Here is a 24,906-nt window from a genome sequence, read left to right on the forward strand (position 1 = left end):
ACTCTACAATAGGCTAGCTAGTGACCCTACAATAGACTAGCTAGCAACTCTACAATAGGCTAGCTAGTGACCCTACAATAGACTAGCTAGTGACCTTACAATAGGTCAGCTAGTGACCCTACAATAGCTATAGGCTAGTTAGCAACCCTATGTCAAAGAGAAAGCTGTATTTTTGCAAGAGATGAAAACTTGGAAATGATACATGTGTTACCTGATGCTGATGCACTGTCACAGGATACCAAGTGCATTTAAGTGAAGGGGCACATGTTTAACATTGTATCCAGAATGACTGCTATGTTACTAGTCATGCCTGGCACAGACCATTCGGTAACACAGTTGTTGACTAAAACCGTCCTTGGGTGAAAAGTCTAAGAAAATTATTTGCTAACAGGTCCACAATAATTTGTCGAATATTTTGTGATCGACACAGCAATAATGAGGAACATGTTTTATTTAATCCATGTTAGAATAAGGCTGTAAGGTAACAACATTTGGAAAGATAGAAGGGCCTTGAATCCTTTCCGTGAATACTATAGTATTCATACAGTAATATACTATACTATTTTTACATTTGCTGCATCTGCAAATTCTACAAAACATTAAAGAGAGAGGGAAGTGAAAGACCAAAATAGGAAGTATGACGTAATGACGTGAGAAGTGGAGGAGCTGTGTCAGGAAAATAAGTAGGAATCCCCCTGACACTCTACTTGTGGTACCATGTGACTTCTTTGAAGTCCTATACCGTTTCTTGTTAACAACATCTTGACCTACAGTCCAGCCTACAAGGCCTTACAATCGGATAGCTAGTGACCTTACAATAGGCTAACTAGTGACCCTACAATAGGCTAGCTAGTGACCCTACAATAGGCTAACTAGTGACCCTACAATAGGCTAGCTAGTGACCCTACAATAGGCTAGCTAGTGACCCTACAATAGGCTAGCTAGTGACCCTACAATAGGCTAACTAGTGACCCTACAATAGGCTAACTAGTGACCCTACAATAGGCTAACTAGTGACTCTACAAGAGTCTAACTAGTGACCATACAATAGGTTAGCTAGCAACCCAACAATAGGCTAACTAGTGACCCTACAATATAATAGCTAGCCACTTTACAATACACTAGCAACTTTACAATAGGATAGCTAGTGACCCTACAATAGGCTAACTAGCAACTCTACAATAGACTAGCTAGTGACCCTACAATAGACTAGCTAGTGACTCTACAATAGACTAGCTAGTGACCCTACAATAGGCTAACTAGCGACCCTACAATAGGATAGGTAGCCACTTTACATTACACTAGCAACTCTACAATAGGCTGGCTAGTGACCCTACAATAGCTATAGGCTAGTTAGCAACCCTATGTCAAAGAGAAAGCTGTATTTTTGCAAGAGATGAAAACTTGGAAATGATAAATGTGTTACCTGATGCAGATGCACTGTCACAGGATACCAAGTGCATTTAAGTGAAGGGGCACATGTTTAACATTGTATCCAGAATGACTGCTATGTTACTAGTCATGCCTGGCACAGACCATTCGGTAACACAGTTGTTGACTAAAACTGTCCTTGGGTGAAAAGTCTAATAAAAATATTTTTACATGATGCTTCCAAACTTATTATAACGACAAAATTAAATATTTCTTCACCAAAAAAATTGTTCTCACATATTAGCATTATTAAAACCCTTTATGCATCTCTTTTATTATCTTTCATATTCCCAATTACTTTTCTTACTCCACACAAATGCCCTGCCCACTTCACTCCTGCCCCAAAACGGTGACCAATCCAAGCAAGAGAAATTGGATAGAAAAGAGCAGACGCTCTGAGCTATCCTTCAAAGACCAACCTACTACTACTACTACTGCTAATGAGCCAAAGAAACTGGAGGTAAATTCAGCACCTTCTATCTGAGTTTAGGTTATACTAGAGGTTTAGAAATAAGTGCACGCATTGCAGTGTCCAGCTGGTGTGTGTGTGACAGACAGCCAGGATGGAGGAGGAAGAGGGAGCCAGGATGGAGGACGAAGAGGGAGCCATTGCAGTTGTTGGCATTGGATGCAGCTTCCCTGGAGGTTTGACAGTTTATCTAATTTTGTGATGTAGCTAGTTCTCTTAAGAATTGTAATTCATTTCAGTATATCTTTTCACTCACTTTAAAGCAATTTGAGATGACTGGAAAGCAAAATAACTACTGTAGAGATGTATGAATAAAGAAAGGTCTAGAATCACCAGGCAAATCACTGGTTATTGCTATATGCAGTCATGGAATGTTTTCACCTCGTATAGAACCATAAGAAGCTGCTCAATTCATGTTGATTAATTAAATCACTACAATGCCAGCAATGTAAAACCTCAGACTACAGAGGTTATTATACTGCGACAACTATTATGAAACATCTACTAACTTAGGTATGATGTAAATATCTGATCCAAATATGCTTTTAAAGCAAGGGCTTATTTACAGACAAGCTACATTTTGTTAAAAAATAAACAATTGGTAAGAAAAATAATACTTTGATGTAAAACTAATATGTTGATTACTTATTAATGTTGAAACAATTTAGATTAATTCCCTATTCTGATTCAACCAATATTCAATTCCAGGTGAGGGGCTTGACAATTTCTGGAAGGTTCTTCTGGAAGGGAAGAACTGTGCAGTTCCAATCCCTGATGAGAGGTTCAACAGTACTTACTGGTATGATGCTGACAACAGAAAACCTGGGAAGTCTCACACTATCAAAGCTGCTCTCATAGATGGGTTAGTACGAAGATTCACTGACCATTTCTTTTTTTACCACTGCTACTGTTATTCAATTAAAGAATTTCAAGGGTTTGATTCCAAAACACAATATTTTTTTTATCTGAAATGAATGTCTGCTTTCTGTATTAATTATGGCTGTTCTCATACTTTTTGCTAAACTAGATATCTGATACACTTGTGTCATTACCAAAACGTGCTCTATCCAAAGCCATGTGTTTAAAGAGTTGGGGCATTGAAGTTTTAGCATTATTATGCATTGTCACTACAACATTCTATGGCAGCCATGTTAGCACACCAATAAATATATGGGGAATATAAAAACAAATGCTATGTAACTGAATATCTAGATTTTAAACAATATTCAAGTTTTTTAAAAATTGGCCCAATTGTCTATACTGTACAGTGTATTCTGAAAGCATTCAGACCCCTTGACTTTTTCCACATTTTGTTACATTACAGCCTTATTCTAAACTGCATTAAATTGTTTTTTTCCCCCACATCAATCTACAGTCATGGCCAAAAGTTTTGAGAATGACACAAATATTAATTTCCACAAAGTTTGCTGCTTCAGTGTCTTTAGATATTTTTGTCAGATGTTACTATGGAATACTGAAGTATAATTACAAGCATTTCATAAGTGTCAAAGGCTTTTACTGACAATTACATGAAGTTGATGCAAAGAGTCAATATTTTCAGTGTTGACCCTTCTTATTCATGACCTCTGCAATCCGCCCTGGCATGCTGTCAATTAACTTCTGGGCCACATCCTGACTGATGGCAGCCCATTCTTGCATAATCAATGCTTGGAGTTTGTCAGAATTTGTGGAGTTTTGTTTGTCCACCCGCTTCCTGAGGATTGACCACAAATACTCAATGGGATTAAGGTCTGGGGAGTTTCCTGGCCATGGACCCAAAATATCGATGTTTTGTTCCCCGAGCCACTTAGTTATCACTTTTGCCTTATGGCAAGGTGCTCCATCATGCTGGAAAAGGCATTGTTCGTCATCAAACTGTTCCTGGATGGTTGGGAGAAGTTGCTCTCGGAGGATGTGTTGGTACCATTCTTTATTCATGGCTGTGTTCTTAGGCAAAATTGTGAGTGAGCCCACTCCCTTGGCTGAGAAGCAACCCCACACATGAATGGTCTCAGGATGCTTTACTGTTGGCATGACACAGGACTGATGGTAGCGCTCACCTTGTCTTCTCCGGACAAGCTTTTTTCCGGATGCCCCAATCAATCAGAAATGGGATTCATCAGAGAAAATGACTTTACCCCAGTCCTCAGCAGTCCAATCCCTGTACCTTTTGCAGAATATCAGTCTGTCACTGATGTTTTTCCTGGAGAGAAGTGGCTTCTTTGCTGCCCTTCTTGACACCAGGCCATCCTCCAAAAGTCTTCACCTCACTGTGCGTGCAGATGCACTCACACCTGCCTGCTGCCATTCCTGAGCAAGCTCTGTACTGGTGGTGCCCCGATCCCGCAGTTGAATCAACTTTAGGAGACGGTCCTGGCGCTTTCTGGACTTTCTTGGGCGCCCTGAATCCTTCTTCACAACAATTGAACCGCTCTCTTTGAAGTTCTTGATGATCCAATAAAAGGTTGATTTAGGTGCAATCTTACTGGCAGCAATATCCTTGCCTGTGAAGCCCTTTTTGTGCAAAGCAATGATGACGGCACGTGTTTCCTTGCAGATAACCATGATTGACTGAGGAAGAACAATGATTCCAAGCACCACCCTCCCTTTGAAGCTTCCAGTCAGTTATTCAAACTCAATCAGCATGTCAGAGTGATCTCCAGCCTTGTGCTCGTCAACACTGACACCTGTGTTAACGAGAGAATCACTGACATGATGTCAGCTGGTCCTTTTGTGGCAGGGTTGAAATGCAGTGGAAATGTTTTGGGGGGATTCAGTTCATTTGCATGGCAAAGAGGGACTTTGCAATTAATTGCAATTCATCTGATCACTCTTCATAACATTCTGGAGTATATGCAAATTGCCATCATACAAACTGAGGCAGCAGACTTTGTGAAAATTAATATTTGTGTCATTCTCAAAACTTTTGGCCACAACTGTACACACAATACCCCATAGTGACAAAGCAAAAACAGGTTTTAGCAGGTTTACATCAAGGTTCCCTCTGCACTTTGCTCCGTTCATCTTTCCCTCGATCCTGACCAGTCTCCCAGTTCCTGCCGCTGAAAAACATTCCCACAGCATGGTGCTGCCACCACCATGCTTCCCCGTAGGGATGGTGCCAGGTTTCCTCCAGACGTGATGCTTGGCATTCAGGCCAAAGACTTCAATCTCGGTTTCATCAGACCAGAGAATTTTGGTTGTCATGGTCTGAGAGTCCTTTAGGTGCCTTTTTGGAAAACTCCAAGCGGGCTGTTATGTGCATTTTACTGAAGAGTGGCTTCTGGCTGGCCATAAAGGCCTGATTGGTGGAGTGCTGCAGAGGTGGTTGTCCTTCTGTAAGGTTCTCCCATCTCCACAGAAGAACTCTGGAGCTCTCTCAGAGTGACCATCGGGTTCTTGGTCATCTCCCTGACCATGGCCCTTCCCCACCGATTGCTCAGTTTGGCCGGTCGGCCAGCTCTAGAAAGAGTCTTGGTGGTTCCAAACTTCTTCCATTTAAGAATGATGGAGGCCACTGTGTTCTTGGAGACCTTCAATGCTGCAGAAATGTTTTGTTACCCTTCCCCAGATCTGTGCCTTGACACAATCCTGTCTTGGAGCTCTACGAACAATTCCTTCGACCTCATGGCTTGGTTTTAGCTCTGACAACTGCGGGACCTTATATAGACTGTTGTGTGCCTTTTCAAACCATGTCCAATCATTTGAATTTACCACAGGTGGACTCCAATCAAGTTGAAGCAAGGATTATCAATGGAAACAGTTCAATTTCTAGTCTCATAGCAAAAGGTCTCAATACTTACTGTATGTAAATAAGTTAATTAAGTTTTTATTTTTAATACATTTGCAAACATTTCTAAAAACCTGTTTTCACTTTGTCATTATGGGTTATTGTGTGTAGATTGATGAGGGAAACAAAATATTTAATCAATTTTAGAATGCTGCTGTAATGTAACAAAATGTGGAAAAAGTCAAGGGGTCTGAATACTTTCCAAATACACTGTCTATGGCTCTGGCTATACTCCGAGTCCATATCCGAGTCCAAGAATCAATCCATCCTTGACCGACAAATAATGAATTGTGACAGACTTTCAATGTTGTTATTATTCCTTAAATCCTTCCCTAAAGTGTTGTAACGGCCGTCGAAGGGAGTAGACCAAGGCGCAGCGGGTTGAGTGCTCATTTTAACGTTTATTGAACACTTACAAAACAAAACAAGAAAAGAAAACGAATGAACAGGCTACTCACAGCTATGCAAAATCAACTTCCCACAAAAGACAGGTGAAAAAAGGGCTACCTAATTATGACTCCCAATCAGCAACAACGATGTACAGCTGTTCCTGATTGAGAGCCATACCAGGCCAACACAAAGAAATACACAACATAGAAAAACATAGAAATACAAAAACATAGAACCATACCCAAAAACCCCGATAACACAAAACAAACACACCCCTGCCACGCCCTGACCAAACTACAATAACATATAACCCCTTATACTGGTCAGGACGTGACAAGTGTATATAGTCAAACAAGAAAAGCTGCCCTTGATTTAGCCTAGTGGGGAAAAAATTAACACAGTGCATACACTGGATACAATAAATCAGTTATGTGATTTTTTACGTGACAGGTGTGGCATGTCAAGAAGCTGATTAAACAGCATGATCATAACACAGGTGCACCTTGTGCTGTGGACAATAAAAGGCCACTCTAAATTGAGCAGTTTTGTCACACAACACAATGCCACAGATGTCTCAAGTTCTGAGGAAGCGTACATTTTTGCATGCTGACTGCGTGAATGTCCACCAGAGCAATTGCCAGATCATTTAATGTTAATTTCTCTACCGTAAGCCGCTTCCAACGTCATTTTAGAGAATTTGGCAGTACGTCCAACCAGCCTCAAAATCGCAGACCACTTGTAACCACGCCAGCCCAAGACCTCCACATCAGGCTTCTTCAGCTGCAGGATCGTCTGAGACCAGTCACCTGGACAGCTGATGAAACTGAGGAGTAAACCCTCCCAGGCCCACGCCCCTACCCAGTCATGTGAAATCCATAGATTAAGGCCTAATTTATTTATTTAAATTGACTGATTTCCTTATACTGTAACTCAGTAAAATCTTTAAAATTGTTGCGTGTTGCGTTTATATTTTTTGTTCAGTATGTACAGTACACCACATTTTGGAATGAAACTCTTAATTTATATAACCAAAGGTACTATACTGTATTTTAGAATGATATTGTTGGTAATGTACAGTTGACCAACAAATGCTCTTGCCCCTGAATTCCCAGCTTCAGATTGCTTTTGTTGTATCCAATATTTTCCACTCTTGTTTAGCGGTTAATGTTTTTATTCTTAGCTTCAATGAACTAGACCTAAGGTTGTTTGGTGTCACCGATGCTGAGGCTGACCACATGGACCCTCAGCACAAAGTCTTGCTGCACTGCACCTACAGGGCTCTAGAGAATGCTGGATTGCAAATAGAGAAAGCCAGCGGAACAAGGACTGGAGTATACATAGGTAAAAACGTTTTATATACCTACAGTACCAGTCAAAAGTTTGGACATAGCTACTCATTCATTTCTTTATTTTTACTATTTTCAACATTGTAGAATGCCAAGACCGTGCAAAGCTGTTATCAAGACACAGGGTGGCTACTTTGAAGAATGTCATATAAAATATATTTAGATTTATTTAACCCTTTTTTGGTTACTACATGATTCCATATGTGTTATTTCACAGTTCACAGTCTTCACTAATATTCTACAATGTAGAAAATAGTCCAAATAAAGAAAATCCCATGAATGACTACAGTAGGTGGGTCCAAACTTTTGACTGGTACTGCATAATGCTAATGACACACCAAATACCTCTGCACTGGTTACATTTGTGTTGCTTCTTAATGTATGTGTGTATATATATATATATATATATTGCAGATAAATTGTGGGTTCTATCAATGTCGTTTTTTGCATCATTTCCAATCCCCCATATCTTTTAAAAATATATTTTCCCGTAACACTACCTCCCTTTCCCAAATTGGAGTAAACTAATGTACAACAACACTTAGTCATCTACTTCCAGTTTATACCGGACACGGTACATTTTACATTAGTTATCTCTCTATATATTTATATATATATTTTATTATTATTTTTATCGCACCATTCAGCTCATCTATCTAAAAAAAAAAAAAAAAAAACAGTCTTGACCTCCAATTGACAAATATTTTTCAACTGTGCTGTAATGTTTCACAAAAGTTCTGGACCTTTCTATTGTCATATCGTTTCCACAGATTCTAAATATAAAGATGAACTCCTTTACCAAATGTACTAATATATTAATGATTGACTGACCATGGATTTTCAAGTCACCCAGCTGTGTTATTTTCAAAGATAGCTTTAAGTACATTTTGTGATTTTTCAGCCATTCCTAAAACCTGCAATCAAAAACAAGCTACATATAGGCAGTAACAAAACAAATGATGTAAAGATTCTGTCTCTTCACAGCAAAATCGGCAGAGCTGGGAAGGTTGTATCCCCCATATACAGTGCATTCGGAAAGTATTCAGAACCCCTTACCTTTTTCCAAATTTTGTTATGTTACAACCTTATTCTAAGTATTCAGACCCTTTGCTATTAGACTCGAAATTGAGCTCAAGTACATCCTGTTTCCATTGATCATCCTTGAGATGTTTCTACAACTTGATTGGAGTCCACCTGTGGTAAATTCAATTGAATTAATTGGACATGACTTGGAAAGGCACACTGCTGTCTATATAAGGTCCCACAGTTGACAGTGCATGTCAGAGCAAAAACCAAGCCATGAGGTGGAAGGAATTGTCTGTAGAGCTCCGATACAGGAATGTGTCATGGCACAGATCTTGGGAAGGGTACCAAAAAATGTCTGCAGCATTTAAGTTCCCCAAGAACACAGTGGCCTCCAGCATTCTTAAATGGAAGAACTTTGAAACCACCAAGAATCTTCCTAGAGCTGGCCACCCTGCCAAACTGAGTCATCGGGGAAGAATGGCCTTGGTCAGCGAGGTGACCAAGAACCCGATGGTCACTCTGACAGAGCTCACAAGTTCCTCTGTGGAGATGGGAGAACCTTCCAGAAGGACAACCATCTCTGCGGCACTCTACTAATCAGGCTTTTATGGTAGAATGGCCAGCCGGAAGCCATTCTTCAGTAAAAGGCACATGACACAACTGTGATGAAACCAAGACTGAACTCTTTGGCCTGAATGCCAAGTGTCACGTCTGGAGGAAACCTGGTACCATCCCTATGGTGAAGCATGGTGGTGGCAGCATCATGCTGTGGGGATGTTTTTCAGCGGCAGGGACTGGGAGACAAGTCAGGACGGGGGACGAGGAACGGAGCAAAGTACAGAGAGATCCTTAATGAAAACCTGCTCAAGAGTGCTCAGGACCTCAGACTGGGGTGAAGGTTCACCTTCCAACAGGACAATGACCCTAAGCACACAGCCAAGACAAGACAGGAGTGGCTTCGGGATAAGTCCTTCAGTGGCCCAGCCAGAGCCCGGACTCTAACCCAATCGAACATCTCTGGAGACACCTGAAAATAGCTGTGCAGCTGTGCAGCTATTTACAACCTGACAGAGCTTGAGAGAATCTGCAGAGAAGAATGGGAGAAACTCCCCAAATACAGCTGTGCCAAGCCTGTAGCATCATACCTAATAAGACTCGAGGCTGTAATCGCTGCCAAAGATGCATCAACACAGTACTGAGTAAAAATCAGAATACTTACTGTATGTACAGTTGAAGTCGGAAGTTTACACTTAGGTGAAGCACAAAATAGATGGCATCATGAGCCAGGAACATTATGTGGATATATTGAAGTAACATCTCAAGACATCAGTCAGGAAGTTAAAGCTTGGTCGCAAATGGGTCTTCCAAACTGACAATGACCCCAAGCATACTTCCAAAGTTGTGGCAAAATGGCTTAAGGACAACAAAGTCAAGGTATTGGAGTGGCCGTCACAAAGCCCTGACCTCAATCCAATTGAATATTTGTGGGAAGAACTGAAAAAGCGTGCGAGCAAGGAGGCCTACAAACCTGACTCAGTTACATCAGCTCTGTCAGGAGGAATGGGCCAAAATTCACCCAACTTATTATGGGAAGCTTGTGGAATGCTCCCCGAAACGTTTGACCCAAGTTAATCAATTTAAAGGCAATGCTACCAAATACTAATTGAGTGTATCTGTCCCACTGGGAATGTGATGAAAGAAATAAAAGCTGAACTAAATCATTCTCTCTACTATTATTCTGACATTACACATTCTTAAAATAAAGTGGTGATCCTAACTGACCTAAGACAGGGCATTTTTACTAGGATTAAATGTCAGGAAATGTGAAAAACTGAGTTTAAATGTATTTGGCTAAGGTGTATGTAAAACTTCCGACTTCAACAGTAGATGGGAAATTTCTGTTTTATTTTGTAATAGATTTGCGAAAAAGTCAAATCTGTTTTTGCTTTGTCATTATGGGGTATTGTGTGTATATTGATGAGGGAAAAAAACGATTTAATCAATTTTAGAATAAGGCTGTATTGTAACAAACTCTGAATACTTCCAAATGCACTTTTTATAATAATTTAAATTGAAAAACTCTACGTTTTGAATCCACTCCTGTTTGTATCAGTTCATAAACCCTGTGCCATGGAATCGGCACATCAATAATCTCTTCCCAACTATCTTGCAACCAGTATGGCACAGCTGTCATTTTTGTGGTCCTTAAATGGACCTAGGAATACCTGTGGTAATTTGACTTTTTATTATTATTTAGTGGTGACACCATATGATTGTTACTTATATCCATTTTAATTATAGGACTGATGAACAGCGACTACAATCTCACAACAGCCAAATACAATCCCTGCTTGATCAACCATTGGACTGGCACTGGTAAATCCATGAGTATTGCAGCCAACCGGATATCCTACACCTTCAACCTCACTGGTCCATCAGTTGCCCTAGACAGTGCCTGTTCCTCATCTCTTGTGGCACTGCACTTTGCTTGTCAAGCCATAAAACAAGGTACACATCTTTATCTAATTGTGAGTAAGAAAATTGCTTGGCTAGTAGAAGACACAGTATGTACTGTATAGAAACATTTGACAGTAATTTCTATATAAAAACAAATGGAGGATGGTTGTTGCTTGTTTTAATATGTAATGTAGATTGAATGTTGTCTACTCGTCTCATTACATTACATTACATTTAAGTCATTTAGCAGACGCTCTTATCCAGAGCGACTTACAAAATGGTGCATTCACCTTATGATATCCAGTGGAACAACCACTTTACAATAGTGCATTTAAATCTTTTAAGGGGGGGGTTAGAAGGATTACTTTATCCTATCCTAGGTATTCCTTAAAGAGGTGGGGTTTCAGGTGTCTCTGGAAGGTGGTGATTGACTCCGCTGTCCTGGCGTCGTGAGGGAGCTTGTTCCACCATTGGGGTGCCAGAGCAGCGAACAGTTTTGACTGGGCTGAGCGGGATCTGTGCTTCCTCAGAGGTAGGGGGCCAGCAGGCCAGTGGTGGATGAACGCAGTGCCCTTGTTTGGGTGTAGGGCCTGATCAGAGCCTGAAGGTATGGAGGTGCCGTTCCCTTCACAGCTCCGTAGGCAATCACCATGGTCTTGTAGCGGATGCGAGCTTCAACTGGAAGCCAGTGGAGAGAGCGGAGGAGCGGGGTGACGTGAGAGAACTTGGGAAGGTTGAACACCAGACGGGCTGCGGCGTTCTGGATGAGTTGTAGGGGTTTAATGGCACAGGCAGGGAGCCCAGCCAACAGCGAGTTGCAGTAATCCAGACGGGAGATGACAAGTGCCTGGATTAGGACCTGCGCCGCTTCCTGTGTGAGGCAGGGTCGTACTCTGCGAATGTTGTAGAGCATGAACCTACAGGATCGGGTCACCGCCTTGATGTTAGTGGAGAACGACAGGGTGTTGTCCAGGATCACGCCAAGGTTCTTAGCACTCTGGGAGGAGGACACAAGGGAGTTGTCAACCGTGATGGCGAGATCATGGAACGGGCAGTCCTTCCCCGGGAGGAAGAGCAGCTCCGTCTTGCCGAGGTTCAGCTTGAGCTGGTGATCCGTCATCCACACTGATATGTCTGACAGACATGCAGAGATGCGATTCGCCGCCTGGTTATCAGAAGGGGGAAAGGAGAAGATTCATTGTGTGTCGTCTGCATAGCAATGATAGGAGAGACCATGTGAGGATATGACAGAGCCAAGTGACTTGGTGTATAGCGAGAATAGGAGAGGGCCTAGAACAGAGCCCTGGGGGACACCAGTGGTGAGAGCGCATGGTGCGGAGACAGATTCTCGCCACGCCACCTGGTAGGAGCGACCTGTCAGGTAGGACGCAATCCAAGCGTGGGCCGCGCCGGAGATGCCCAACTCGGAGAGGGTGGAGAGGAGGATCTGATGGTTCACAGTATCAAAGGCAGCAGATAGGTCTAGAAGGATGAGAGCAGAGGAGAGAGAGTTAGCTTTAGCAGTGCGGAGAGCCTCCGTGACACAGAGAAGAGCAGTCTCAGTTGAATGCCCAGTCTTGAAACCTGACTGATTAGGATCAAGAAGGTCATTCTGAGAGAGATAGCAGGAGAGCTGGCCAAGGACGGCACGTTCAAGAGTTTTGGAGAGAAAAGAAAGAAGGGATACTGGTCTGTAGTTGTTGACATCGGAGGGATCGAGTGTAGGTTTTTTCAGAAGGGGTATAACTCTCGCTCTCTTGAAGACGGAAGGGACGTAGCCAGCGGTCAAGGATGAGTTGATGAGCGAGGTGAGGAAGGGGAGAAGGTCTCCGGAAATGGTCTGGAGAAGAGAGGAGGGGATAGGGTCAAGTGGGCAGGTTGTTGGGCGGCCGGCCGTCACAAGACGCGAGATTTCATCTGGAGAGAGAGGGGAGAAAGAGGTCAAAGCACAGGGTAGGGCAGTGTGAGCAGGACCAGCGGTGTCGTTTGACTTAGCAAACGAGGATCGGATATCGTCAACCTTCTTTTCAAAATGGTTGACGAAGTCATCCGCAGAGAGGGAGGGGGGGAGGAGGATTCAGGAGGGAGGAGAAGGTAGCAAAGAGCTTCCTAGGGTTAGAGGCAGATGCTTGGAATTTAGAGTGGTAGAAAGTGGCTTTAGCAGCAGAGACAGAAGAGGAGAATGTAGAGAGGAGTGAGTGAAAGGATGCCAGGTCCGCAGGGGAGGCGAGTTTTCCTCCATTTCCGCTCGGCTGCCCGGAGCCTTGTTCTGTGAGCTCGTAGTGAGTCGTCGAGCCACGGAGCAGGAGGGGAGGACCGAGCCGGCCTGGAGGATAGGGGACAGAGAAAATCAAAGGATGCAGAAAGGGAGGAGAGGAGGGTTGAGGAGGCAGAATCAGGAGATAGGTTGGAGAAGGTTTGAGCAGAGGGAAGAAATGATAGGATGGAAGAGGAGAGAGTAGCGGGAGAGAGAGAGCGAAGGTTGGGACGGCGCAATACCATCCGAGTAGGGGCAGAGTGAGAAGTGTTGGATGAGAGCAAGAGGGAAAAGGATACAAGGTAGTGGTCGGAGATTTGGAGGGGAGTTGCAATGAGATTAGTGGAAGAACAGCATCTAGTAAAGATGAGGTCAAGCGTATTGCCTGCCTTGTGAGTAGGGGGGAAGGTGAGAGGGTGAGGTCAAAAGAGGAGAGGAGTGGAAAGAAGGAGGCAGAGAGGAATGAGTCAAAGGTAGACGTGGGGAGGTTAAAGTCACCCAGAACTGTGAGAGGTGAGCCATCCTCAGGAAAGGAACTTATCAAGGCGTCAAGCTCATTGATGAACTCTCCAAGGGAACCTGGAGGGCGATAAATGATAAGGATGTTAACCTTGAAAGGGCTGGTAACTGTGACAGCATGGAATTCAAATGAGGAGATAGACAGATGGGTCAGGGGAGAAAGAGAGAATGTCCACTTGGGAGAGATGAGGATTCCAGTGCCACCACCCCGCTGGCTCGATGCTCTAGGGGTATGCGAGAACACGTGGGCAGACGAAGAGAGAGCAGTAGGAGTAGCAGTGTTATCTGTGGTAATCCATGTTTCCGTCAGCGCCAGGAAGTCTAGGGACTGGAGGGTAGCATAGGCTGAGATGAACTCAGCCTTGTTGGCTGCAGACCGGCAGTTCCAGAGGCTGCCGGAGACCTGGAACTCCACGTGGGTCGTGCGCGCTGGGACCACCAGGTTAGAGTGGCAGCGGCCACGCGGTGTGAAGCGTTTGTATGGCCTGTGCAGAGAGGAGAGAACAGGGATAGACAGACACATAGTTGACAAGCTACAGAAGTGTTGTTTCTTGTATTATTGTCTCCTGTGTCTTTAGAGAACTGTTTCACTTTGATATCCTTTTTCTTCTGAAAAAAATTTTCAGTTCTCTTCTGTCTCAGCCTGTCAATTGTGCCCAGAGGGCAATTTCTAAAAAGATCAAGCAAAAAATAAAATCATACTGTATGTTTGACTATTAACCTTTTTTTCAGCTGCATGAGCAGGTGCTGTTTGAGTGCCACCTGCAATTATATTAAAACCCGTTTGTCCAACCAGGTGACTGTGAGATGGCTCTCTGTGGCGGTGTAAGCTGTATCATAGAGCCACAAGTCTTTGTCGCTCTCAGCAAGGCAAAGATGATTTCACCTGAAGGCACCAGCAAACCTTTCTCCCGCAGAGCAGATGGCTATGGCAGAGGAGAGGGTTGTGGGATTCTTCTACTGAAGCCACTGAAACAAGTGAGCGCTTATGATTTCTTCCATTTGCACTCGTTGCAGTACAGTTCAAACATATTCAAACTGGGCAAACATTTAGCCAGTCAGGCCATAAAACTGTGTCTGGGAGTATTTGATAAATGAAATGAACTCTCAAGCTTTCATTTTGTCAAAGAACTTGTAGAGTATATGACTAATATGTGACATATACAGTGAGCTCCAAAAGTATTGGGACAGTGACACAATTGTTGTTGTTTTGGCTCTGTACTCCAGCACGTTGGATTTGAAATGATATAATGACTATTAGGATAAAGTGCAGATTGTCAGCTTTCATTTGAGGATATTTTCATCCATATCAGGTGAACCGTTTAGAAATCCGTTTTTGTACATTACCCCCCCCCCCCCCCCATTTTATGGGACCAAACATATTGGGACAAATGTGACCCATTTCAGTAAAAAAGGCGTACGTATGTCGCGGGTCACTACTTCACAGGAGAGCCGTTTGAACATAAACTTTTTTTATTTATCAAAATGCGTTTTATAGGCAGAAATACCTTCTTGAACATGTGAACTTTCATGTGCCTTAATAACAAACTTGTATGCCATCTGTAAATACGAATACAATTGTTAAATGATGAGCCTAGTTGGTTTAGCCACAGAAAAAGTCAGCAACCTTCCCATTAGCGTGGGGTGTTCTCTCATTATGTGTTTGCAAGTAGCTAGCAAGTCAGCCAGTTAGCTTGAGTGTTTGACTGCCGTTGTGGGGTCAGAATATTTGGATCAACCATACTCATCAGCCAGAGCGTCCAGTGTGCGCTCTGAACGCTCCGAGAGCGAAACGCTCTGAATTTACAGACAATCTGACAGCACAGTTACAGTCACCAACGCTCTGGATAACATAACAGCCTAACCAGCTCTGCTAGGGCGAGTAATGTTCAATGAGCTGTTCTCTCATTTGTGTCTGGAAGTAGCTAGCAAGTTAGCTTGGGTGCTTGACTGATTTTTTAAATTTATTTTTATTATTATTATGAACAAAACAAATACAAAAACAGAAATATAAAAACAAAAGTACATAAACCTAACATAAACCTTACATATCGAGATACATTTTCAATTTGGCAAAAAAGTTTCATGGTACGTATAGATTTTTTGTTTTTTACACTTACTGAAAATGTCAAAATAATATTTAAATTCTATCTTAAACAATGGTTTTGTTCTCCGTCGACTTGAAAAATAAAGAAATGAACAGTGAAAGTTATATCAGGGTCCATATAATTTAGATAAAAATTCAACATAATATCAGTCTTTCAAATTAACGTTAATATTAGTTTATTTTAAAATAAAATCTAGCTCACTCCAAAACCTTCTGACATAAGAACAGTCCCAAAATAAATGGTCAAAAGTCTCTGGGTCACAACCACAAAGTACACATTTGTTATCAATAGCTATTTTGAATCTGTGTATAATAAAGCTTACGAGGGTGTGAACGATCGTGAATGGGTGTAGACAAAGAAGGGCTCTCCAGCAGTAGTGTCAAAACATTCAAAGGCCATTTTCTCAAAAGTCTATCAACTTTTAAAGCAAAATTACTTTCACATTGTTCCTCAACTGTAGTGTATGATAGACCATTTTGTAGCTCTCTACTTTTATCCAATGTAAAAAAAAACACAATTTCAAATTTTTCTACATAAGACCGATTTCAGCCGCTCGGTCACACATTCACTTGTGTAATAAAATAGTCAAAAGTTTAGTACTCTACAAACTTGTTGGATGCTTTTGCTGTTTGTTTTGCTTTTGCTCTTTCAGATTTTTTTTGTGGCCAATAGAAATTAATGGTAAATAATGTATTGTGTCATTTTTGGAGTCCCTTTTATTGTAAATAAGAATAGAATATGTTTCGAAACAGTTCTACATTAATGTGGATGCTACCATGATTATGGATAGTCCTGAGTCATGATGATTGAGAAATGTACAGACTCACAAATATCTATCCCCCCAAAGACGTGCTAGCCTCTCACCCTTATAATAACAGGGGAGGTTAGGATTTTGGTGGGTATGATAATTGTGTGTCTGTAACTTTCTCATTCATCATAATTGACAATTAATTCAGGGCTATCCGTAATCATGGTAGCATCCACATTAATTTACAAAAACTGCTGTAATTTCTAAACCGTTCACCCGATATGGAGGAAAATTACCCTAAAAATCATAGCTGACAATCTGCACTTTAGCCTCATAGTCATTGTATAATTACAAGAACAGAGCCAAAACAACAACAAAAATTGTCACTGTCACAATACTGTTGGAGCTCACTATACTTACCGTCCCTTATTACCTATTTAATTTAGACTGCAATAGAAAAGCTATTATGTATCATCTTTATTACTATGTTTGGTCCATCAAACACTGGTCCATCAAACACTGGTCCATCAAACATGATATCAATTCTGTTGAATTTCAAATCTTTTACAGGCCTTGAAAGACTGTGACCATGTATGGGGCATCATAAGCAGCACTGATTTATATTTTACACAGGCTCTCAAGGAGAATGACCATGTGTGGGGCATCATAAGCAACACTGATTTATATTTTACACAGGCTCTCAAGGAGAATGACCATGTGTGGGGCATCATAAGCAGCACTGATTTATATTTTACAGGCTCTCAAGGAGAATGACCATGTATGGGGCATCATAAGCAACACTGCTGTAAACCAAGACGGTCACACAGTCACTCCAATCACCAAGCCATCCATGGTCCAGCAAGAGGAGCTGCTGCGAGGAATCTATTCAGAGTCTGACCTGTTATCGGTCCAGTACATAGAGGCTCATGGGACTGGAACTCCAGTGGGGGATCCCATAGAAGCAGGCAGCATCTCCAAAGTCATTGCCAAAGCCAGACCTCCAGGTTCAGAGACACTCCTCATCGGCTCTGTGAAAGGCAACATTGGACACACTGAATCTGCAGCTGGAGTGGCAGGGCTAATCAAGGTACTCCTAATGATGAAACATGAAACCATTGTCCCTTCACTGTTCTACTCTGAGGACAGTGCCAGTATCGATGTGAAAGCCTTGAATGTAAAAGTTCCCACTAAAGCAGAAAAGTGGGGCAATGCAGGCTCTGTTGAACGGGTTGCAGGGATCAATAATTTTGGTTTTGGGGGCACAAATGCCCACACCATTGTCAAACAGTACAACAAGTCTCACACCAAAACAGCTAGGGTTGAGCGGTCATATGAGTATTTTGTCCTCTCAGCAGCCTCAGAAAAATCCCTTAACATGATGATACAGGACACAGATGAACAGATAAGTGCAGACAAAACAGTGGAACTCCAGAGATTGTCATATACGTCAGCCTGTAGAAGAAGCCACTTGAAACATAAATACAGGAGGGCATTCACAACGTCATCACTGGTTGATCTGAGAAACCAGCTAAAATCTGCTTTCAACAAAAAGATTGACCCCTCCATGCTCAATCCAAGGTTAGTGTTTGTTTTCTGTGGGAATGGTGTGACCTACCAAGGCATGTGCAAGCAGTTGCTAAAACAGGAGCCAGTGTTCAGAGAGAAGATAAGGGAGATTGAGGCACTTTTTCAAAGGTACCAAAGAATGTCCATCACAGACAAACTGGAAAGTGCATCGAATGATGATAGCTTTTCAAAACCAGATGTTGTCCAGCCCCTCCTCTTTGCCATTCAGGTTGGCATAGCCAGTCTCTTCAAGCACTGGGGCATCAAACCTGATGCCATTCTTGGCCACTCTGTAGGAGAGGTTGCTGCTGCCCACTGCTCTGGGCTGTTGTCCCTTGAGGATGCAGTGAAGGTGATCTACTTCCGCAGTACTCTGCAGAATAAGGTCACAGGAGGGAAAATGCTTGTGGTCAGTAACATGGTCGTATCAGAGGTCTTGAACCTCCTCCCCTCCTACTCAAATAAGATTTCCTTGGCTGCCTTCAACAGCCCACAGTCCTGCACACTCTCAGGTGATGCAGAGGCTATTGACAGTCTCCATCAAAAGCTGAGCAGCTCAGTCAAGAGGAAGAATCTGTTCCTCCGTGTTCTGGATGTCCCTGCTGCATACCACAGCCAGATGATGGATCCCATCCTGTCTCAACTAGAGGACAGTATTGGCTCTTTACAAGTCAATGATGTTGAGACAGAATTGTTCTCCACAGTGACAGGAAAGGAGGTAGAGCAGCCAGACTTCAGCACAGGCAAATACTGGGCCAGGAACATTCGAGAGCCAGTTTCATTTGAACAGGCAGTGAGATCAGCAGCCAAAGAGAATAAGAATGTGGTCTTTGTGGAGATTGGCCCTAGAAGGGCTCTACAAAGAAACATCCAGGAGACGCTGGGAAATGAGACACAAGTGCTAACCTCAGTGCAGCCAGATAAAGATCATGAGACAATGCTGAATACTGTGTCCAAACTGTTTGAGTTGGGGGTTCAGGTAGACTGGGATCAGTTCTACAGAGGTTGTGAGACATCCCCAACACCTTTACCAAGGTATCAGTTTGATTGTGTGAAGAACAATGTCATCTTTGAGGCAGGCACATTAGGCTGTCATCCTGTATTAACTCAGAGAGGCAATGATGGAAAAACCTTCAGCTGTGATCTGGCTTCAGCCTCAGTGTCTTACCTGCAGGACCATAGAAACAATGATGTTGCAATTGTCCCTGGTGCCCTCTATGTTGAGTTGGGTTTGGCTGCCTTCATGGCCAGTGCCAAACCAAAGGTGCCACTCAACACACTGCAACTCAGTGTCAGTTTTCAGAGTCCATTTGTCATTTCACCAAATTCTCCTGAGTTGAGTGTCAAACTGGATCACATTGAAAACGAGACAACGTTTAAGATACAATCTCCTACAGTAACGTATGCATCAGGCAGCATATCATGCAAGCAAGGGAGGTTGGCCGAAGAACAGTACATCTCTATAGACTCGGTTTACAAGCGATGCACATCAACTATGAGTACTGACGATTTCTACAATTACCTAAGTAAGGGAGGGTTTCAGTATGGTTCTGTTTTCATAAACAGAGGAGATGTGCATTATGGTGAAGACTTGATGGAAGCCATCTCTGTTGTGTCTGTCCCTGAAGAGCTCCTTCCACAGTTGCATGACTTCTGCATTCATCCTGTAGTGCTAGACTACTTGCTCCAACTGACTCAAGTCACAACAGCGAATGCATTCATGGCAAGGCCTGGCTTTCCTGCAGAAATTGGCAGTTTGACTGTTCACGAACCCTTGCAGCCTGAAATGGTTCTGTATTTGAGAGCTGCAAATGTTGCAGTGGACCATTTTGAAGTATCTGGCTGTTTCACAGACAAAGCAGGCCGGGTGTTGGTTGAACTGAAGCATGTTATATTCAAGTATCTTGGAAGTCAATCTTGTGTAGTTGAAGAGTACTTCTTCCACAATGACTTCAGTGTTGTCTCTGATGACTACAAGCCAACTAATACTCCCAAAGCACTGGTCTTCGCTGACCAGACGGGTGTATCCGAAGCCATCCGAAAACACTTGAGCTCACAGTCTCAATACATCTCTTGCACACATGCCAATGATCTCTTGAGCCGTGGATTTAAAGCGCTGTTTGATCAAATGTCAAATCTGAACAGCTTTGAAGAAATCTTGTTTGTGTGGAGCAACGACAATGTTACCTCACACAAAACAGAGGCTATCCTGGAGAACATGGTAAGCTGCTGTGAGATGTTCCGACAAATAGTCCTGGAACTGAAGGTAATGAAATTTCCAAATTCCATCAGAGCAATAACCTTCCGGTCAGCAGAGAACACAGTGGACTGTATCAGCTCAGGCTTTGTCATGTCAGGTATGACTAGATCGTGTGCTGCAGAAATGGCAGATCTTTCCTTCCAGCTGATTGACATCAGCTCTGTCTCTGCAGAGGACATCAGAGCTCTGTCTCAGGTCCTTGACTCATTCCCCTGCAGCAAATACCCAGAATTGGTGGTGAAAGATGGGCAGATTCTGAAACCTTCCATAGTGCACACGCCCCCTGAAAGCAGTGACAACTCACAGGGAAATGTCCATTCTTTGAAGTCTGGGCAGTTCATCCTTCAGACTGCTGATCCGTACAGAATGACTAGCTTGTCTGCCGTTCCCTGTGATGTTGATGATATAAACATCCCAGTGAAATCAGTTGAGATTCAGCTCAGTAAGATATGTGTTCATTCCTCAGACTTCTGTCCTGTCAGTGTCTCTGATCTGAACTATGGTCAGACAATATACTGGAACAATCATACATCTCAGAAGCACCAGCTTCTGGCTCTTGACTTCAGTGGTACTGTCACAGCTGTAGGGAAAAATGTGAACAAACTGAAAGTGGGAGACCATATAGTCGCATGTTATCCCATTGCTGCATCTTCTAAGATTGTGATTCCTGAAGCAGCATGCTACAAGACAAAGAGGCTCACATTTCTGAAGGAGGCTCCTTGTGTGTCCTACTTTGTTCTTGCATGGGAAGTCTTGCATCATGCATTATCCAAAGTCAAACAGCGGAGGTTAGGCATCATCTCATCTGTTCCTGACTCAGGTTTGACAAAGATCTTAGCCCAAACTGCAAATAAATCAGGATGGTATAACATTGTCTTGCCTCAGTTTAGTGATCAGCTTCACAATGTGAACAAGCTTGACGCATTTGTCCTTTTGCCACCATTTGACAAATCTCAGTTTGAAAAAGCTTGCAATGTTTCCGGTGTGAGACACATTGTTGCTGTATGCGAAAATGAGTGGCAATCCTCCTTTTCACAAAATGTCTTCAGTTGTGGCAATGACAATGTTCGCATTCAGACTGTTCAGATGTCTAGCATATTGGAAAAGGGATCTATCAGAGCAGAAAAGCCTCACATTTACCGTTGGCTCAAATCAATGCATTTGGACAAGAAGTCTTTAGATTTTGAAACCAACACCTTTCAGACAATGTCATCCGGTAGCATTGACTTCCTGCCTGTTGAGGAATCTGAGTCGTACTTCAGCTCAAAGACCCTGTCTGTTGTGGCACTGGGTAAAGATGATTCCAAAGGCGCACTGTCCGACATTCAGTTGCTGCCTAAACCAAACCAGCTTTTCCAGAAGAAGTCTGTGTACATTGTTACAGGTGGTCTAACTGGACTAGGGTTTGAAACAGTGAAATTCATTGCACATCGAGGAGGTGGGTACATTGTCATTCTTTCCAGAAGCAGGCCCTCGCCAGACGTACAGCAGGAGATAAGCAAAATTAAGAGTCAGTATGGCACCACAGTCGTAAGCTTGCAGTGTGATGTCTCAATCTCTGCACAAGTGGTAAAGACCATTACTGCAATTGGGGAAAGTTTCCCATCTTGTCCAATCAGAGGGTTGTTCCACAGCGCTGTCGTCCTGCACGATGGGCTGATTGAAACCCTTGACAAATCTCTCTATGAGAAAGTCCTGAAGCCCAAAGTGAATGGGGCTCTGAATCTGCACCACGCCACAAAACACTGCAAGTTAGATTACTTTGTGTGTTATTCCTCCATTTCTGCCTTTATTGGCAATGCGTCACAAACAAACTATTGTGCAGCCAACTCCTTCTTGGACACATTCTGTCAGTATCGGCGAAACGTTGGACTCGCAGGACAGTCCATCAACTGGGGAGCTTTGAACCTTGGTCTCTTGTTGAACAAAGACCATTTACAAACATTTCTGTCAGCAAAGGGGATGATGGTCTTGGAGGTTGCAGAAATCCATGAGAGCCTAGAACAATGCCTTGTGCTGAACAGACCCCAACAGGTTGTCTGCAAGTTCAGTTTCAATAACCTGAGGCGTCATGTTCTTATTCACAATGCCGCCCTAAAAATGCGTCTAGGCGCACTGGTGGCTGAGGCGCTAACAAAAGCCAAAGGGGTAGATACAATATATGACCAAACTACCGCGTCCAAGTCACCAAGTGAATACGTCAGGTCGGTGCTCAGGGAAAAGCTAGGTGTTGAAAATGATCAGCTGAATGACGATTCTTCTCTCACGGCATTAGGCGTTGACTCAATGCTAGCAATGACTTTGCAGAATCTTCTCTTTCAAGACAGCGGTGTGAATGTTCCCCTGGTTAAATTGCTAGACCCCGACAGCACACTGTCTACTTTGGTAGCAATGCTGAAAGAGGGTGCAAACCAGGAATCTGAGCATGGTGATGAACATGTTTTGGATCTGATGGATAATAAGGAGGAAGTAAATTACATGTCGGCTGTATTGTAGAGACTTATTCCATCAACATGTAATTGTTAAAGCTTATTCATTGCAGTCAACTTAATTTTTTTATTTGATTTATTAGGATCCACATTAGCCGACGTCAATAGATACAGCTAGTCTTACTTTACAATTTATATACATTTAAAAACATGAACATGTAATGTAAGTGTGCATCTATCAGTTCCACATACATGTCAGTACATACAGACACCAAGTAGGTCAGATGGGGAAGAGGCTTTGTGTGGTGCACTCATGGCTTTGTATAATACCGTACATTTCTTTGAATTTGTTCTGGACCTCTGGGAACTGTGAAAAGACCCCTGGTGGCATGTCTGTTGAGTTAAGTGTGTATGTTAGTGCTGTGTGTAAGTTGACTATGCAAACAATTTGGAATTTACAACACATTGTTTCTTATAAAACAAGAAGTGACACAGTCAGTCTTCCTCAACTCTTAGCCAAGAGAGACTGGCATGCATAGTATTAATACCAGCCCTCTGATTACAATGAAGAGCAAGAAGTGTCGATCTGTTCTGGACCAGCTGCAGCTTAACTAGGTCTTCCCTTGCAACACTTGACCACATGACTGGACAATAATCAAGATAAGATCAAACTAGAGCCTGCAGGACTTGCTTTGTGTCATGTGGTGTCAAAAAAAAGCAGAGCATCTCTTTATAATTTTTTTATTTAACCTTTATTTAACTAGGCAAGTCTAAGAACACATTCTTATTTACAACGACGGCCTACCCAGGCCAAATCCGGACGACGCTGGGCCAATTGTGCACCTCCCTATGGGACTCCCAATCATGTCCGGATGTGATACAGCCTGGAATCAAACCACGGACTGTAGAGACGCCTCTTGCACTGAGATACAGAGGAGCTTAGGCCTTAGACAGCTGCGCCACTCAGGAGCCCATTACAGACAGACCTATCCCCATCTTTACAACCATTGCATATATATGTTTTGACCATGACAGTTTACAATCTAAGGTAACACCAAGTAATTTAGTCTCCTCAACTTGTTCAAACAGCCACACCATTCATTACCAGATTCAGCTGAGGTCTAGAACTTATGGAAGGATTTGTACCAAATACAATGCTCTTAGTTTTAGAGATGTTCAGGACCAGTTTATTACTGGCCACCCATTCTTTGTTAAGGGTTTCAGTGAATTCATTAGATATGGTTGAACCATCAGGATACCTGGACACACATGCGTTGTTTAATGCCAGTAGCAGGTCATTGGTAAAAATAGAAAAGAGTAGTGGGCCTAGAGAGCTGCCCTGCTGTACACCACACTTTAGTTTGATTTGTTCATGAGGTTTAGCCATATAGAAGGCTAACTTTAGATTAATGTCCATATACATTTCCCTATTATTTGAATGATTAAATATCAATAATGCATATATTGTTACTCAAATACATTTATTTATGGAACTAACTAGTGCAATATAATACAGGATTTTTACTAGAAAAGGTGTTAACAAAGTGGTCAAATATTTGTGTGACATAATTATTATTCCTCTTTTTCTTTTATTATGGTAAAAAGTAGACAACCTTTCAAATGATGGTGATTTATTCTCACAAAATGTATTATGCATTATCCTGATATAATAAACATTGTTATGTCTTGATTATAGTTACTGAGAGGTATTGACATGTTGAAATCACTGAGCTGACTGTTCAAACGACTAGCACACAGCTCAGACGCCCATGCACACCCCACAAGACATGCCACAAGAGGTCTGTCTCTTCACAGTCCCCAAGTCCAGAACAGACTCCGGGAAACGCACAGTACTACACAGAGCCATGACTACATGGAATTCTATTCCACATCAAGTAACTCATTCAAGCCGTAAAATCTGATTGAAAAAACAAATAAAAATACACCTTATGGACAGCGGGGACTCTGAAAAGACACACACACAGGTACAGACACACGCATACGCACACACACACTAGCACACGGACTCTCCACACACGTACATTGTAATATTGTTGTATCGTGGTATTATACATTTTGTATTGTAGATATGTAGTAGTGTAATACTGTT

The 24,906-nt window shown here is 42.5% G+C and overlaps 1 protein-coding gene across 1 annotated transcript; it reads left to right on the forward strand.

The window, feature by feature from the left end:
* Nucleotides 1–1,855: 1,855 nt before the first annotated feature.
* On the forward strand, nucleotides 1,856–23,508 carry LOC106579698 (mellein synthase-like). Its single transcript, XM_045702792.1, has 6 exons — nucleotides 1,856–2,076; nucleotides 2,609–2,762; nucleotides 7,261–7,421; nucleotides 10,754–10,960; nucleotides 14,482–14,663; nucleotides 17,299–23,508. Exons 1-6 carry the CDS (start codon nucleotides 1,995–1,997, stop codon nucleotides 22,861–22,863), a joined length of 6,351 nt encoding a protein of 2,116 aa, XP_045558748.1. The 5' UTR covers nucleotides 1,856–1,994; the 3' UTR covers nucleotides 22,864–23,508.
* Nucleotides 23,509–24,906: the final 1,398 nt, after the last annotated feature.

This window comes from Salmo salar, chromosome ssa19 (genome assembly GCF_905237065.1).
Source record: "Salmo salar chromosome ssa19, Ssal_v3.1, whole genome shotgun sequence".
Lineage (NCBI taxonomy): Eukaryota > Metazoa > Chordata > Actinopteri > Salmoniformes > Salmonidae > Salmo > Salmo salar.